The sequence below is a fragment of the Lutzomyia longipalpis genome, chromosome 4 (assembly GCF_024334085.1).
Source record: "Lutzomyia longipalpis isolate SR_M1_2022 chromosome 4, ASM2433408v1".
In the NCBI taxonomy this organism is placed as follows: Eukaryota; Metazoa; Arthropoda; class Insecta; order Diptera; family Psychodidae; genus Lutzomyia; species Lutzomyia longipalpis.
The window spans coordinates 22248962-22266627 of NC_074710.1; the positions used below are offsets into that span (position 1 = coordinate 22248962).

Genomic DNA, 17666 nt, shown 5'->3' on the forward strand with positions numbered 1-17666 from the left:
TTCATTGTAACTGATTTTGACTTTTAAACATAGTAAACATTTAAATATTTGGATTGAAAATTAAAGTACAAAACAAAGCAATGAAGCATATGCTCTTTAACTAATAAAAACCAAAATAAGATGAATTGGTTACCTATATGATTTATAGGTTCTTAGGCAAATCTTTAAAGATTTTTAATTTTTTTTTGGATTTCTAAACATTTTTTAATATTTTTTTTCTTTTGTCTGTACCTCAAAATACATAAACTCCTTCGAGGACATCCTAAATATCTTCTAAAAATAATTTTTATCAATCATATCTGATTGAGATAGAAGCATAAATCTTTTTTAAAAATTTCTTTGCATTTTCCGGAAAATTCAGCTTAAAATTTCCTGGATAATCTCCGGTATTTTTGGCCAAATAAAAAAATATTTGAGGGATAAATTATTCCTTACCTTGAGGGCATTGCAATGTAACGGCGCCACCTAATTGAACTTCCAATTGGGCTGGCTTGTAGGGGTTATGCGATGCAGCTATCGACATCTCCTGCTCAATGGGTTCCGACGTTACATCCACCGAATCGTCTGGCAATGGGGGCGAGAAAATTCAAAAAGGGGTTGAGTATGTTATTTTGCAGAAATATAAACATTCTCTTCCCATAACCCTCATAGAGAGACATTTAAGGCAGCAAAAAAAAATGTAGTCATAAACACTGGGGTAAGTTCACAGACAGTTCCGGTGCGTGAAGGGGTTTCTAGGGGGGGGGAGATGAGGGAATGGGGGTAGAGTTAAGAACAACATAGCAGCATATTGCAATGCTTCCATGACTGCTCTTATGCAAATTCTTTCAATTACTAATGCAATGGTATGTAAATTAATTCAAATTGAATCAGTTCATTCCTAAATGAAACATACAGAAATGCCTTTTGGTTATGTTCAGAGCATGGATGTGTGTAGGAGGGGTGGTTACAAGGGATGGGGGTGAGTTTGGAAAAGAACTTGACGATTTTCTGGCAAAATCACAACTTTATGTGGCAGATGTGAACTTAAACACCATTTCAATGGTGGAATAAATTAATTTCTTTTTAACCACACCCCACCAACATTCAAACATGTTTGATGTGACAAAATTATGTTCAGCATTTGCATATTATGTTGGAATTTTTTTTGGAAGTATTTTAAGAATTTTAAAGTAACATCTATATAATAAAGAAAGGTCTGTTTGTTGGTAATCTTCCGTCGTGTTCGGCTATACAAATCTACACCGTTTGTCCGATCGCGATGAAATTTGGCACAGAGGCTCCTTATAACAGGCGGTTTCGAGTGGCCGTATTCATTTCCCCCCCAAAGCCCCCCTTCAGGTAGCCCCCATATAACTCTCATGCTTTTTTTGCGAATTTTTGAATTTGGCGCCGGAAATGTTGTATGGAAATGATTTCTTCTCTTTGCAAATTTTTTTTCTTTGGGTTTGATGAATGCTCTCCATCTATCTATCTATATAATAAAGAAAGGTCTGTTTGTTGGTAATCTTCCGTCGTGTTCGGCTATACAAATCTACACCGTTTGACCGATCGCGATGAAATTTGGTACAGAGGCTCCTTATAACAGGCGGTTTCGAGTGGCCGTATCCATTTTCCCCCCGAAGCCCCCCTCCAGGTAGCCCCCATATAACTCTCATGCTTTTTTTGCGAATTTTTGAATTTGACGCCGGAAATGTTGTATGAAAATGATTTCTTCGCTTTGCAAATTTTTCTTTTGAGATTGATGAGTGTGCCCAATCGTACTTATAAATCATCACAATTTTTTCTCTCTAAAATTTGCGCGAAGCGCAAAACCCCCCGCGAAGCGGGGCGAGGAAAATTGGAGCGAAGCGACAATTTACCTCGTCTATATAATAAAGAAAGGTCTGTTTGTTGGTAATCTTCGTGTCTGTACAGCTATACAAATCTACACCGTTTAACCGATTGCGATGAAATTTGGTACAGTGGCTCCTTATATCAGGCGGTTTCGAGTGGCCGTATCCATTTTCCCCCCGAAGCCCCCCTTCAGGTAGCCCCCATATAACTCTCATGCAGTTTTTGCGAATTTTTGAATTTGGCGCCTGAAATGTTGTATGAAAACGATTTCTTCTCTTTGCGAATTTTTCTTTTGGGATTGATAAGTGGCCCTAAGCGCCCTAATTTACCTTTAAACCTTCACAATTTATTTTCTTTAAAATTTGCGCGAAGCGCAACAAATCCCCGCGAAGCGGGGCGAGGTAAATTGGAGCGAAGCGACAATTTACCTCGTTTATTTAAAAAGGAATTAAGCGAATGTATAGAAAATTAATTTAGGAAAATATTTTTTCAGTTAAATCTTTTAATGTCAGTGGCGTAGACAGGAAAGTGTTAAACTGTTAAAAGAATTTGAAAAATTAGTAAAAGATTTTTCTTACAATTAGAAAGAGAAGCAAATTTTTCAAGTTAAAAATTAATTAAAGTTAAAAAAAAGGTTTTCTAACGTTAAGAGATATCAAATGTTTCAAAAATGCATAAAACGCTAGAAAAGAGACGTTAAACGTTAGAATAGAAACGTCAAATGTTATAAAGTCAACAACAAACAATTAAAATGAGAGTCAAATGTTTGAAATAAATAAAAAATTCAAAAAGACTTCAACCGTTAGAAAATAAAACGGCTAACAATTAAAAAGGAACAACAAAACTAGCAAAAAATGTCAAAAAGTTTCAAAAGAAAAACGAAATGTCAAAAGTTAAAGAAACGAAAAGTCAACCGTCAATAAAAAGAAAAACAAGTTTTGAAAAATATCTTAAACTTTAGAAAATAAATGACAAATGCTTGAAAAAGAGCTTCAAACGATTGAAAAAAAAATTAACGGTTTAGAAAGAATTGTTTGACGTTTGAAAAGAAAAGCGAAATGTCAAAATAGAAATATCAAAAGTTAAAAAAAGCGGAACGTCAACCGTTAAGGAAAAGAATAAGTTTTGAAAATAAATCTTAAACGTTGAAAAACGAATGACGAATGTCAGAAAAAGTTCATCAAACGTTTGAAAAAAAACCAAGAGTTTAGAAAGATTTGAAAAAAACGTTTGAAAAAAAAACATCAAATGTTAGAAAAAGAGCAACAAAAATAGAAAAAGAAACGTCGAGCGATCGTTAAAAAGTATCTTTTAGAGAAAAAAAAACGTCAACCGTTAGAAGAACATCTAACATTCGAAAAAAAAAAGATCAAGCGTTTGAAAAAATAAGAAATTTTAGAAAGAAAGAAAAAAACGTCAACATTTAGAAAAAGGATGTAAAATTGAAAAAAAAATGTCAATCGTTTGAAAGAAAAACGTTGAATTTGCTTGAATTTGACAAGTAATATTAGTCAGTAGCTGCTCTTTTGAATGCAACAGTCTTTTCAACGGTTTATTAATCCAAAATCTTCAGGAATTAAAATGAATTTAAAGGCACGCCCTTTCAATTAATTCCTGACTACGCCCCTATCGAATATTTTTAAAAATCCTTTTTCATTAAAATGATTGCAGGATATATTCTACATAAATAATCACAAAAAGGAGGTTATTCATTTTGCAGTTTTTGCAACATTTTCTTTTCATAATATTCTCCATTGAAATGCGAACAGTTCAAAATAAATAAATTCCTTTTTCTTTGATATAAATGAACCTTTTAAATTGAATTTTCTTCACTCTTGTTTTTTAGCTATATATGATTCTTTCTTCATTTTCATGAAAAAGCTCAAATTCAATTTCAAACCATTTTAGCTGATATTGGAAAATATATAAAAACTATATATAAAGTAACGGTGCAGCTGAAGCTTTCAAAAGCTCCTTTAGGTGGGTAAACAATTTTGAATATTGCAAAAATATCTTGTGAAAAGGGTAAGAGGAAGGAGAAAATAGCATTGATAGGTGCATGATATACTTACATCTTACACTGAGATAGTACCCAATGCTGGAGTATTGAAAGTTCAGATGTCTCGAAGTGCATTTGTACCATCCCGAATGTTCTCGTCGGATGGAGGTGAAATTGAGGAAGCCATCACCAGGTTGTGGAACCTTTTTCACAGATTTTTTTTCCAAAGGGGGGGGGGGAGAGAAAAAAAGAAAAAGTAGCAGTTTATTTTTATTTTCAATATATGTATCAAAATACATGTATAGAAGGATCTTGAGGAGGTGGAAAAAAGGAAAAACTTTCATGAAATCATGTTGCTAAATTGCTCGTATTCTCACAGCAAAGTTTTTCTCCTTCTGGCAGCGTCTTTTGGTGAAATTTTTTGAGAAATTGAGAGCGAGGAGCTTTAATTTATTAGAAGGAGAGTTTGGGGAAAATTCAGAATACTGAAGGAGCTGCTTTTGAGGTGATTGAAGGATCTCTCTCACACTATTGAATGGCACACTGATGAGCAAAAGATCCTTGGCGAGTGAAAGACTTGTCAGTGGCACACATACACACAATTTCTTTCGCACCTCTTGAAAATGTAATTTTCTCCATGACATTTAAATGCAGCAGCAGTGAAAATGGAAAGGGAGGGCGAAGGAGTCGATGGATGCATTTAACAGCCACTTACCGGTGTGTCCCCGTCGTCCTTCTGCCACACCGGCGTACTCGGTGGATTGGAGTCGACGTCGCACTTCAATGACACTTCAATTCCTTCCCTCAGCGGATACCCAAAGCCCGGTGTTCGGGAAATTGCAAATGATGGTGTATCTGGTGCATGGAGAAAAAGACGAAGGATTGGGGGGAGTTAACATAAGATAGGACTCACGATATTTAACTAAAGTTTACCATCTAAAATGCTACGTACACACACAGAGTTGGTTATATACTTTCTTGCTCCTATTTATCATTCATAGAGTAATTTTAATAATCTGTTACGAAAAAAAAATGCTTTGCAAAAAAGTTTAAATTTTCTTAAACTCCAAACGGAGTTTTTAGAATATTTCATGATTTTTTAAAATACCAGGAAACAAGTATTTTGTTTTAAAACATCGATGAAACATTTGCGCGAATGTTTCATGCATTATCATCATCACTATGGGTATATTTCACAGCGAGCAACATCTAGGGCTGTATGCGCTGTTTGGTGAAATTTCGGAGCCCCTCCCCGAATGTTTCATCATGCATTAACCCTTTCGCGTTCAACGTGAAACATAAAAACATTGAAACATGCGTTCTTTAATCTCGATATTTATTCTATAGACGAATTCAGAGAGCATTTTTCAGGCAAAACGTTGTTTTCGACTTCTTCTGCGTGAGTTTCATGTATTTCTTACTATAAAAACAATTGCATTCATAAAAAAAATTGTAAAATAAAATGTTTCATGTTTGGGTCAACGTTTGAATCAAAAAACGCGAAAGGGTTAAAAGAGACAACATTCACAATGGTGACGTTATTATTTACATTTCTAGACAAATCAAAAATTTTAAATAATTTCAAAAAATATATATTTCATTGGTGCGTCTGTATTAAGAAATCGACCCAAATGGGTTAAAAATAAAATGATTCGAATATTAAGAAAACTGATATGTTGGAATTGTATGCCATAATATTTGGTAAAAAGCGAATAAATCAGGATAAAAATGTCCAATTAATTGTAAAAGAATTAAATATCCAGTTTCAGTTTATTTTTAATTTTATTAATATTACCCTGGGGGTTTTATTGGCGCAATCAAATAATTTTTTAATCGTGAAATATTTATATTGATTTTTTGTTGCTCAAATTAAAAAAATGAATATATCTACTTTTTTCAATTTTTGTTAACATATTTCTAGGTACGTATTATAGGTTGTATGACATATGTATGTATGTATTAAAATAACCAGATTTATCCCTGAAATTATTAATTCTATAAATTGGAATACTGTTTGACATGATTACGTAATGTCAAGCCGAAAAGTAGTAAATTCAAGTCGAAGAGTTCTAAATTCAAACCAAAGAGTCGTAAATTCTCCCCTAAAAAAGACTAAATTGTAGCTGAAAAATATTTAGTTTTTAGTCCTAAAACACCAAGGATTGAGGAGCTAAACTTTAAGAAAATAAGATTAATTAGAGTCTTAAGAGAGGACTAAATTTAAACCGAAAAGTAGTAAATTTAAGCTAAAAATTAGTAAATTGAAGCCGAAAAATCCTAAAGTCGTTTTTCGATTTTTTTTGGTTTTCAGTTGTTCGGTTTTTATCAAAACATATTTATGTTAAGTAAAATAATCTCGGAGAAATTCGGATGATTCGCTAAAAATACCAAAATATTCACCAGATAAACACCCCTTGTTACAAACTTATCTTATAAGGTTTTTCTTTTAACATAATTTAAAATGGACCAGACGGTTAAAGATTTTCGATGGGATTAAAAATATATTACACGTCCTGTAATAAATTATTGCCAATTATTAAAATGTATTCTTTTTTTTATGTTTGTGTTGTAATTAATTTTTAGCATTCAATACTATTCTACCGTCGTCTCACAACTAATCAGTCTGAACCAAAAGAAAGAAGAATTAAAATTTATTTTTCTCCTTAATTTCCAACTCTGTGTCCATTATTCTCTCCAAAGATTACTTAAAAATCCATTAATATTTCAAAGTAGATTAATCTATATAATGTTTACTTACATTGTACATCTAGGAGAAGTGAGGCATTCAGTCGCATCTTCAAGGTGGGATGTTCCATAACACACAAAATGCGTGCATTGTGATGTGCCCGATAGACAGTTGGTAATTTGGCTTCCGAAATGGCACCACTGTTAATTCTGTAGGGTTCCCTATCCTGCAATTGTTGTATCACCAAAAAATCATAAGAAATGCCGCCACATTGAAACACGGTGTGTTTGTATATTATTTGGGGATAAGAAAGACATTTTTAGTGACGAAGGGCGGGTGGGGGACGTTTGTTTTAATTTATGCCAAAGCAGTTATGCAAATCTCTTGCGCCATGGGGATTTCGCAGCGCTCAAACCTCTGCCTGCACACCCCACCGAAAAGAAGGAAATCTCATCTCTTTGCCATCTTCCCCGCAAAAATTTCATCTTCAACGCAATGTACGACGAGGTTTTGGTTATATACAATCCAAAGGAAAATGTATAAAGTAGATGGAAATCGTCTTTTGCGGTTGAAAAGTCTCATGAAAATTAAATGAGGTCACATTGTGCACATTTCCCACCAAACATCTCTCTTCTCGTACCCAGCAACACACAAAATTCAACCCCCTTTTCTGGCTCTGGGAGCGCTATATACATACATAAGAGTACAAGAGGTGGATGGGTTTTGGTATAAGGAAGTTGGTGCGAGATTCGTGAATGGTCTCTCTGATTTGTGCTTGAGATCAACAATAGCTATTCAACGTGGAGCAGTGTGTCGTCAATTGAGATCCCAATTTGGGAATTGAGGACTCAATGGGCAGCCGAGAAGGAACAATGGCGCTACAAATATTTCTATCCACACACGATTGCTCCTCTAGCAGAATTCTCTTCTTGCAAATACGATAAGAATGCCCCGGCTCTATGTGGAGCCATATTCGATAAGAGCTCCTTTCTGTCTTTTAAAGTCCTCTGAGAGAGAGTGTTGCCAATACTTCTAGGTTGCTTGAAAAAGGGGGTACTCAATTTAAAGGAGAGATATTACTTTATAATACGCAAAGATTAAAAGCCGAATATTTAATTTTCTAATGAAAAAAAGCTTATTTTTAAATGAAGATTAATAAAAAATTATAAAAATCTCTGGAATTTGTGGGATTTAGGGGAATTGTTAATTCATTTTTATGGTATTTTAAGGGATAATTTATTATTTTTTAAAACAATTTCAAAAAGATTTAAAAAATAATGGCATTTGTAGGAATTATTGGAATTGTGATTGAGTACAGTACTTAAGGTACTTAAGGGACTTGTAAAATAATAATAAATGTCAATTTTTTAGAATCTATAAAGAAAATGGAATTTTTAAATGATATATTAAGGATTGAAGCAAATCTTGTGAGAATAAAAATATTTGAAATATTTAAAAGATTTGTTAGGATTGCAAAATTTGTGGAAAAAATTATTTTTGAGTTTTTAAGTATTTATGGGATTTCAAAACTCTTCTAGGTTTTTCTTTTAAGAGAATTATTTAAAAACAGATTCAGATTCAGAAAGGATTCTTCAAAATTTGACTTTATCAACATATTTTAATACATTTCAAGGCTTTCAAAAGACTTAAAAGATTATAATGTTAATATTAAATTTCAATGTATTTAAAGGATTATGAAGATTTTTTTTTAATTTTAGGGTTTTTTTTTGAAAAATTTCTAAAAGTTTCTTCAAAGTTTTAATATATTTTTACATCCCAACAAACACCTTGCAACTTTAACTTTGGAAACTCTGAAGCAACGTTGCAAGAGAGTTTACTTCTTAGTTGCTAAAGTTGCGAATATGGTTGCATGGAAAACGATGCAGTATACTTTATCGCGATGTTGCCAAAGTTGCAAGATTTTTTTTATTATTTCAATAACTTGAAAAATTTAAGTGTTTTTGCATTCTAAAGTCTTTTCTACAACTTCTCAAAGAATAATTTACCTAAAAACACACTAAAATCTCAATTTTAAGCAAAATAATTAACTTTGAAAAAATCACTTAGAAAATAGTTGCAGGAAAATATAAATCAACGTTGCGCTAGTTGCAAAAAAATATCGAAAAAGAACAAATTTTCCTTGAAATTGAAGTTTTTTTGGACTCTAAATGAGTTTTATGCATTATTTATCCCTAAAATAATTATTTTTTATTGATAATTTATCAAAAATTGTTAATTTTATTAAATATAATTTTTTTAGTTGCTTAAACGTTGCATCAGGGTATGCCGGCGCAACCCAAGCACGTTTTGTGCCTATGTTGCGCCTTTCACCGCAAGGGGCGCGTCTATCGCGAGAAATAACCCAAAACAAACAGAGAGTGGAATAGAAAAAAATGAGTCTGTCTCTTTCATTTATGTTTACAAACAGCAAAACTAGCGCCGCCCTGGTGGGTTGCTACCGAATCATTTTACAACGTTGTTGCAAAGGTTGCTGCATCGTTGCCTCAGAGTTGCAAAAAATGTCTAACATGGCCGACGGCATAAAAAAGTTGATTTTTATTTCATTATTCCGAGCAATTGGGAGCCCAAAATGATGTGGGAAGGCTTTCTTAGGGATAGTTGGGTGCATTACTTGTGTTTAAATAATTAATTAAAAAAATTAAATTTTTGACCCCTAAAAAAAATAATTTTCGGTAAAAAAAATTAAGAAAATTGAGATGGGAGCATCATTTAAGTTCCTTTGAGGCGATTTCATGACGGTAGAACCGCATGGCATATTTTTTTTCATTTGGAAAAAATCTAAAAACTCTATTATTAAATAATATAAATTATCCATTAGAGTTTGTCATTTATTATGATGGGAATATGGACGCCATATGATTATTATGGGCGTGTACCATATTTCCCTCCATTTATGACAGCGGAATGTTTTGAAATATTTTTTGAAACATTTTTGTTTCAAAAAATATTTGAAAGATTTTGTATTTGAAAGACATTTGCAGTTTGAGTTTTTTTGAAAAATTTGTGAGATTTCTCAGATTTGCAATATTTGTTAGATTTGAAAGAATTTGGAGTCTTTAATTTTTCTTAAAATGCAAAAAATTAAAAATTTAAAATAACGGAAATCATATCCTAAAGATTTTGAGTTTTTTTGAAAGATTTGTGAGGTTTGAAAGATTTCTCAGATTTGCAATATTTGGTAAATTTAAAAGATATCTGAGTTTTTAGTTCTGTTTTAAATTGCAAAAATATTTTTAAAAATTTAAAATAACGAAAATCAAGTTTCCTCCTTAAAAAAAACAATTTCCTAAAGCTTTCATTAAAACATTTTAACGCAAAAAAACATTGTTTGCCAACGTAAAACATTACAAAACATACGGAAAAATAGCAAACAAATGCACGTTGTTGAGATAACATTTTGAATTATGTTATCAAAATTTTCAAAATTTTCAAAATGTACGAGATTTTGTCATTATGCTCGTGATAAATAGCTCTCTACAAAGAGATATTTCAATACAAAATTTTGCCTCATAAATTTCAAATGATAAACTTTATTATAATTGCAAGTTGCTCCATGAGATACATATTGTTCTATACCCCCGAATGAGGTTGGGAGCTTTTTAAAAGCAACACTGTGTGAGGGAGCTTTTGTTGTCTGAACGCATAGCTCAGAGCAGTGAGAGTGTGCTTATTTACCAGGGTGCTCTGTGAGTCATAAAACTTAAGCTAATTATTCAAAATGAGTTGTGAATTGTACGGTAACTTTCAATTCATATACCCCCTACTCAGCTACCCTTAACCCTCCCTCTCTTATCTTTTACTCCACGTGAGGAAAATTTGTATATTTTCTCCTGCAACAGTGTTTTTCTTTAGATATCGGAAGGGTGGATTTGAATTTGCAATGGCTGCTGCCCCCTGGAAACCGTTGAGAGGGAAAAGTTCCGCGTGCGGAAACTTTGCAATTTTTGGGTGGATTTTACAACCCCCACTTCCAGTTTTCTTGCCCTTAAGGGATGTACTTACTTTGTCATTTTTAACTTCCTGCAGCTGCGTAAGTTCAGCCGTTACTTTCTGGGCGTGCCGATCCACACCAGGACTCAGGAGGATCTCCCACGTGAGGACAGGCTTGGGGTTACCACCTTCGCTGACGCAGGCTAGACTCAGCTCTGAATTCTCCTTTACAGGTACAAAAATATTCCCAGCGTCGAGGCGACGGGAGTCAATCAGTAAATAGGGTGGTTTTGGACGGTCTAGAAGAGAACAAAAATACAAAAAGGGACATTAAAAATTAAGTTTTGAAGGAAGGATACTAAGGACTTTATTCATTTTGAGACATTTGTAGCTTTTTTCGGATGATGGAAACATGGAAAATGCCTCATTTAGCTGTGATTCTTTCGAAGAAAAGAATAGCACAGCTTCTGTGTCCACTCTAAAACTCAAGGTCGTCGGATCGGGCTCAAACTTGGTATGAGCACGAATTAGGGTCCCCACATTTCAAAAAACGTATGCGCCGAAAAACTTTTCCGGCCGTCCGTCCGTCCGTCCGTCCGTCCGTCCGTCCGTCCGTCCGTCCGGCCGGCCGTAGTTTGGAGCTCAATTACAAGAGAACGGTAATAGATAGAGACTTGCGGTCAACGGCAAAGTTCAATTATCGACTGGAAGTCGTCCAACTATGATATCAAATTCACCCCCCCACCCCTGCATCCGCCATTTTGAATTTTTTTCAATTTTGTTTTTGCTATATCTCAGCCTCTATTATAGCTAGAGGTCTGAAATTTTAATATGTTGTAGGGGCCTTTAAGACCTTTTCAACAATACACCATTTCCAAAAATCGGACAAGCGGTTTAGCAAATATAGAGTTTTATAGAAAGTCGGCCATAACTCCTAAACCGCTTGACCGATTTGAACCAAACCGGTTTTGAATGAAAGATCTCAAGAAGGTCTACAATTATCTATACATAGGAAGTTTCAAAAGTTACCGCTAGAGGGCCTACAATCAAAAACAAAATTTTCGATGAGTTTTCGACCAGTTTTCGATTAATATCTCAAAAACTGGACGATAGATTTCGATTAAATTTTAGTATGTTGTAGGTGATAGACACACCTTTTAACCAAAAAAAAATAAAAAAAATTTATGTCGCAGTTTTTGAGATATAGACCAAAACAGGTTTCCATATGTACCGATTGTTGTAATATTGCCTTATATCGGCTTAACGGTACTAGATAGAGGATTTTTGATTGAAGTTTCATCAGGTATAGTGGGCATGACCTATCAGATTTTACTAATTTCAAAATTCAAAATGGCCGCCTTCTGCCATTTTGTTACATCAACAATTACTTTCACCTATTCACATATTTTTTAAACAAATTATCAGGCGCCCCGCGAAGCGGGGCGCCTTTTTTATACATAAAAAAATATATAAACATATAAAAATATATAAACATATAAAAATATATAAAAATATAAATATTGTACATATGTATATCAGTACAATGATGGTCCAGCAGAAAAGGGAATGTACTGGTAAGTTTCACTTACGGGCTGTGATTCTTCCTTCAGATGACAGTCCAAGTGTGGTGAAAATTGAGGTGGTTAATTTTTAGGAATGGCTTTCTCACGCAACGAATCACAGCCAACGCGCATGAGTAAGCCTTTCCCCAGAATTTACACGCGTTGGCTGTGATTCGATGCGTGAGAAAGCCATTCCTAAAAATTAACCACCTCAATTTTCACCACACTTGGACTGTCATCTGAAGGAAGAATCACAGCCCGTAAGTGAAACTTACCAGTACATTCCCTTTTCTGCTGGACCATCATTGTACTGATATACATATGTACAATATTTATATTTTTATATATTTTTATATGTTTATATATTTTTATATGTTTATATATTTTTTTATGTATATTTTCCTTGAATTTTGCACGAAATTGAAATTAATGTTCTTGTTAGGTGATAAGGATAGTAAAATAGCGAAAATATAGGTAATGTGGTCAGGGTTATTTTCATTTTGCTTTAGCTAACTCTATCACGTAAAGATAGGCAATTTTGGAAAATCTGGCCCTTAAAAACGAAATTTTGTTACATGAAGGGGATTAAACTCTTGAAGCTTTTTACCCAAGGAGATAATTAATACTTAGGGGAGAGCGGGGCTAATAAAGTCACTTAAGGGTTTAGAAAAGGCCTAAAATATCATTTTTCCTAGCTAGATAGAACAAAATTATCTGAGAAAGAGTTGTAGGGCAGTAAATTTCCTAAAGAAATGAGTTATACATTTCGCTTTATCTGTTTGGGAAATATGATATTTTGAGCTTTTTCTAAACCCTTAAGTGACTTTTTTAACCCCGCTCTCCCCTACATAAAAAATATTCTCTTTTTCTTCTTAGCTAAAGTTAAGTTTTTTTAAAGAAAACTTTATTAAAATTTGTTTTATAAACTTCTTTACGTAAGAATAAACTTCTAATTTATTAAAAAAAAAACCTTTCGTGTGGTCATTGCTTGTGCATATGTATGCAACCTCCCCCACAGCAAAGCATTAACCATTTGCAGAAAATTTTCCCTCTGGAAAACTAAAGTATTGCACACATGGTGGAAAATCCACACGAAAGCTGATCCGACAAAGTTGCAAAACCAAAATTAAACAATAAAATTGTGGTTTGGTTTGCTGGTGCTGCGGCGGCGGCGGCAGGAGGATCGATAGCGTAAAGTGAATGATGCAATGGCAGCCACGGATAGGGACAATATGTATTGCCAAATAGCCGGGAGCTTTGCGTTTAATTTTAAATTGTCTTCCACGTATTTACCTCTTTGTTGTATTCATGAACACTCCAACGGGGTGTTGTACATTTTTCACAAACTAATGGATACACCACCCCCTCTGGTTGAGCTTCTGCGCCCACATGTTATTTGATCTACCGATACATTTTGCATTGGGGGTGGGTCGTTGGAGGGTGGTTTTGGTAAAAGAGGACGACACAGTTGGATGCAAATAGAAAATTGGTTATTCGAGGAAATAATCGGTCTGGTCAGAGTTCAAATATATTTTTCAAACTTGTGTCTGTTTTATTCACATCCCCTCCCCCCTGTGGGGGTGCGCCAGTGTTGGATCACACTGGGGAGCATTCATTTCAGATTTTTCCATTTGAAACTTTAACCCGCAAAACTCCCAAAATGTGGCCCAAAAGTTTCCTCTTCGACAAAACTTTCAACAGGTCCTATATATTTGTGTATTTGTGTATGTGGTGGGATGTTTTGCAAATATTTTCCTCACAGATTCTCTCAAAAATGCATGAGATGTTGCAAGAGATTTTTCCCATGAGAATAACACAACGCGCATCGAGAGAATCCTTCGGAGAATTCATGGGGATTTCAATCAGAAATCTTATATATAGAAAGAATCCTCATATTGAATTTCAACGATTGCGTGCTGAAGATATTTATCTCATTGTCGATTCCTTCGAGGATCCATTCTCCTGGACGTTTTCCTTTTCGCGTGGAAATTTTATCAACTTCTTCAGCGAAAACTAAGCAAGATTGGAGCGATAAACGCGTGCTTGGGACTCTGTGAGCTTTGCTATGAGCTTTTCAACCCCCACCCCCTCTCTAACTTTCCTCCCAAAACAATGTTGCGCAGGAGGGCTGGAAAAGCGGAAACCAGTAAGCACACATGGGATTAAAACTATATTGTGATGATATTTCAATACAAAATCCCGCCACATAAGCAACGTTGTAGCTACAAAAGTCCCCTCGAGGGTATGATGGCCCCGTGGCTCACCCACCCACGCCTCCAACACGGAGGAAGATGTGTGTGCATGAATAAGTGAGGAGATTTATGATCAGCGCGGCTAAGTTCTTCCTCTTGCTCTGCCAAACCACTTCCGGTATGACTCCTTGGCGATATAAGCTCCACTCAGACTTACACAGAGACCATTCCACGACCCCACTGTCATCGCGCAAACCCCCCGCGCGCCATTATCACAGCATAGCATTAAATAACGTCGTGATAGTGCTTTGTGTGATGCCACCCTGTGAATGCCATCGTGGTGGAGAAAGAATTTCACACGAGGGGCTAAATTTAATCATCTTCCACCACTCCACCCGCCCACCGTCTTTGCCCCAATAGACACTCAATAAATTCCACACCAATTGGCCATTCTTGCGAATTTGCTCATTTGTACCCTCGACACTTGGCTGGGATAGAGTTATAAATTTGCAAGAGTGCAAAAAATTGCTTATCTTCCACGTATGAGGAGCAGAAGTTGTTCGTTGTTTTGGTGGGATTTTTGCAGGAGCTTTTATGAAGAAGCTTTTATGGCGAAGCTTTAAACGAAGAACTCTTGACTTGATTTAAGAAAAATATTAATCATATTTGGAAAATCTCAAACAATCCACCTCTAAAAATTTATTTTATCAAACTTTTGATATTTTTTTTTAAGAAAAGAAATATTACTTTTATTGTTTTAAAAAAATAATTGTAGTTAGCAGAACCGTAAGAGAATTTCCCTTTCTGTTTATAGAATAACCCAACGAGAACTATTTTCCCAAATGTTGACTTTGTGGAAATAATTTCCAAAATATGTCGAAAGTAGCTGCCCTATTTTGGAAGGAAATCATCTTTCGTAATATATTCGGCATATTTCCTTATCAAGCAGCCCAATTTCTGCCCTATTTTTAAGTAAAAAAATTGGGCAGCCCAAGTGGAAGATATCTCGAAAAAGTTTCGACCCTCTTCCCAATAGGGAATTGGGTGTCGACAGTCTGTCAAAATTTTTCCTTCCTCCATTTTCTTAAATATTGGGAAAAAATAAGGCCGCTTGTCGACTAATATTCGACATGCTTTCGACAATCTTCCCAATTTTTGCCCTATTTCTTCCCAATTTCTGCCCTTTTCCAGATTTTTGATTTCATATTTTGTCAACAGATGGACTTTAAGGTTTAGAGGTTAATGAGCTCAATGGCGTACTTATTCGTGCGCGGCAAATCAAAAATTTACTTGCTAAAATTAAATTCGATTTATTAATTATCTGAGACTTTTGCATCCAAAATAAGTTGACCAACATGTTTCAGGATGTGTAAAGAAATTTTAAAAATACTTTCAACAAGGTTTTGGAAAATTTCATTTTTTATGTGCAATTAAAATATAATTAAAAATTAAATTTTTGTGAAATGCAATGGCATTTTATCGCCTATGACAAATATTCCCGTCGGGAAAAGGGTGTGGCATGGTTTTCCAAAGACCAAGCGTCAGGATAAGTCGCAATATAAAAATATTAATATTTATTAATATCGTGTTCCATTTTGTCTTGGCATTTTATTGTTGTCATGTAAAATAACGCCATGGAGGCCCCAATATAATCATGTGATGTGTGAAAAGAGCAGAAGAATATAAAAATATGTTGTTTGAATTGAATATTATTGGGAAGAAAGAGACAAATAATGAGGAAATCAAAGCAATATATGTCGACATACTTTCGAAAATTTTTCCTATTTCTGCCCTAATTCGACGGTAGGTCGGAATATGGTCGTCCACGTTTCGACATCAGCTTCCCAATTGGGCAGAAATAGGGAAGATGCTTTCGACGAACTGTCGGCAGAAAAATTGGGATTTTTATTCCCCATTTTCGTCGAGGCGTCGAGATTTTGACCAATTCTCGACCCATCCCTGCCGACGGATTTACGAAAATTTTCCAAGCGATTTCTCTCGTTGGGAAATAGTTATCCTCATTTTCGACATATGTGTGTTTTTAGCTGTGTTTCTTTCAGACACAGCTTTTGTGTACCGAGCAAAATCGAAAGTCGTCAGATCGGGCTCAAACTTGGGATGAGCACGAATTAGGGTCCCCACATTCCAAAAAACGTATGCGCCAAAAAATTTTTTTTCCGGCCGTCCGGCCGTCCGGCCGGCCGGAGTATAACGTTAAATTGCGAGAGAACGGTGATAGATAGAGACTTGCGGTAAACGGCAAAGTTTAAATATCGACCGGAAGACGTCCGATTATGACGTCAAATTTTACCCCCCACCCCCCCGTCCGCCATTTTGAATAACCTCAAAATTTTGTTTTCGCTATATCTCAGCCGCTATTATAGCTAGGAGGCTGAAATTTTGATATGTTGTAGGGGCCATCAAGAGCTTTCCAACGATACCTCATTTTCGAAAATCGGTCAAGCCGTTTAGTCAATATGGCCACCACAATTTTTCATCGAAAATCGACCATAACTCGAAAACGGCTTGACCGATTTCGATCAACCCGGGCTCAAATTAAAGATCTCAACAAACCCTACAACTCTCTAGAACATCGAAAGTTTCAAAAGTGACCGCTAGGGGGCCAAAAATTAAAAACAAAATTTTCGATGAGTTTTCGATGAATATCTCGAAAACGCCATTATCGATTTGCTTCATTTTTGATATGTTGTAGCTGACTATATTATCTAGCTTCATGCCAAAAATGAAGAAAATCTAAGGATCCGTTCTCGAGATATAGCCTTCCAAAGTTGGCATGTCATATCTCGGGTTCTACAAGTCCGATCTTGATCAACTCAAGCGCAAATGAAAGGTTTCGAGAAACCCTACAAATGTCTAGAACATTGCAACTTCGAGAAATGACCGCAAAAGGCGCTAAAGTCAAAAACAAAGTTTTCGAAAATTTCGAACTCGAATTTTTCGAAAATGGCGACATAAATTTTTTTCATTTTTCGATATGTTATAGCTGACTTCAAGACCTTTCAAACAAAAAAAAATTTATGAAAATCTATGGATCCGTTCTCGAGATATGGCCTTCTAAAGATTTCTTAGGGTATGACTTTTCAACTTTTCCCGACTTTGCGCGTATTTAAATGAATTCGCGTTCTAGTTTGCTCTCACAAAATTGGTACATTGAAAGAAACACAGCTCTCGTAAGCTTGGTCAGCTTACCAGTACATTTTATTCTTAATTCCTTTGATTAAATACAAATAAGTTTTCTTTTTCTTTTTTAAGTAAATTTCCTTTCATTTTCAATGAGAAACCTTTATCAAAGAGAGATGCAAAGAGATGAAAAATGTTTATTAACCTCTAAGCCGCCAAGCGGGGTCGTTGAATGACCCCAGCCCTATATTTCGTGCTATAACTTAATAAATATAAAAGTTAGCGTTCCCATTTATCGG

The 17666-nt window shown here is 35.0% G+C and overlaps 1 protein-coding gene across 2 annotated transcripts in view; it reads right to left on the reverse strand.

Moving 5' to 3' along the window:
* The window catches only part of LOC129794946 (uncharacterized), a 271489-nt gene that overhangs the window by 45823 nt on the left and 208000 nt on the right, over positions 1-17666 (reverse strand). For both annotated transcript variants that reach the window (XM_055835884.1, XM_055835883.1), the window contains exons 6-10: positions 10545-10771; positions 6594-6747; positions 4551-4690; positions 3909-4038; positions 436-564 (exon numbers count right to left, since the gene is read on the reverse strand). In XM_055835884.1, coding sequence (XP_055691859.1) covers positions 436-564; positions 3909-4038; positions 4551-4690; positions 6594-6747; positions 10545-10771 — 780 coding nt within the window. The remainder of the gene's footprint in view (positions 1-435; positions 565-3908; positions 4039-4550; positions 4691-6593; positions 6748-10544; positions 10772-17666) is intronic.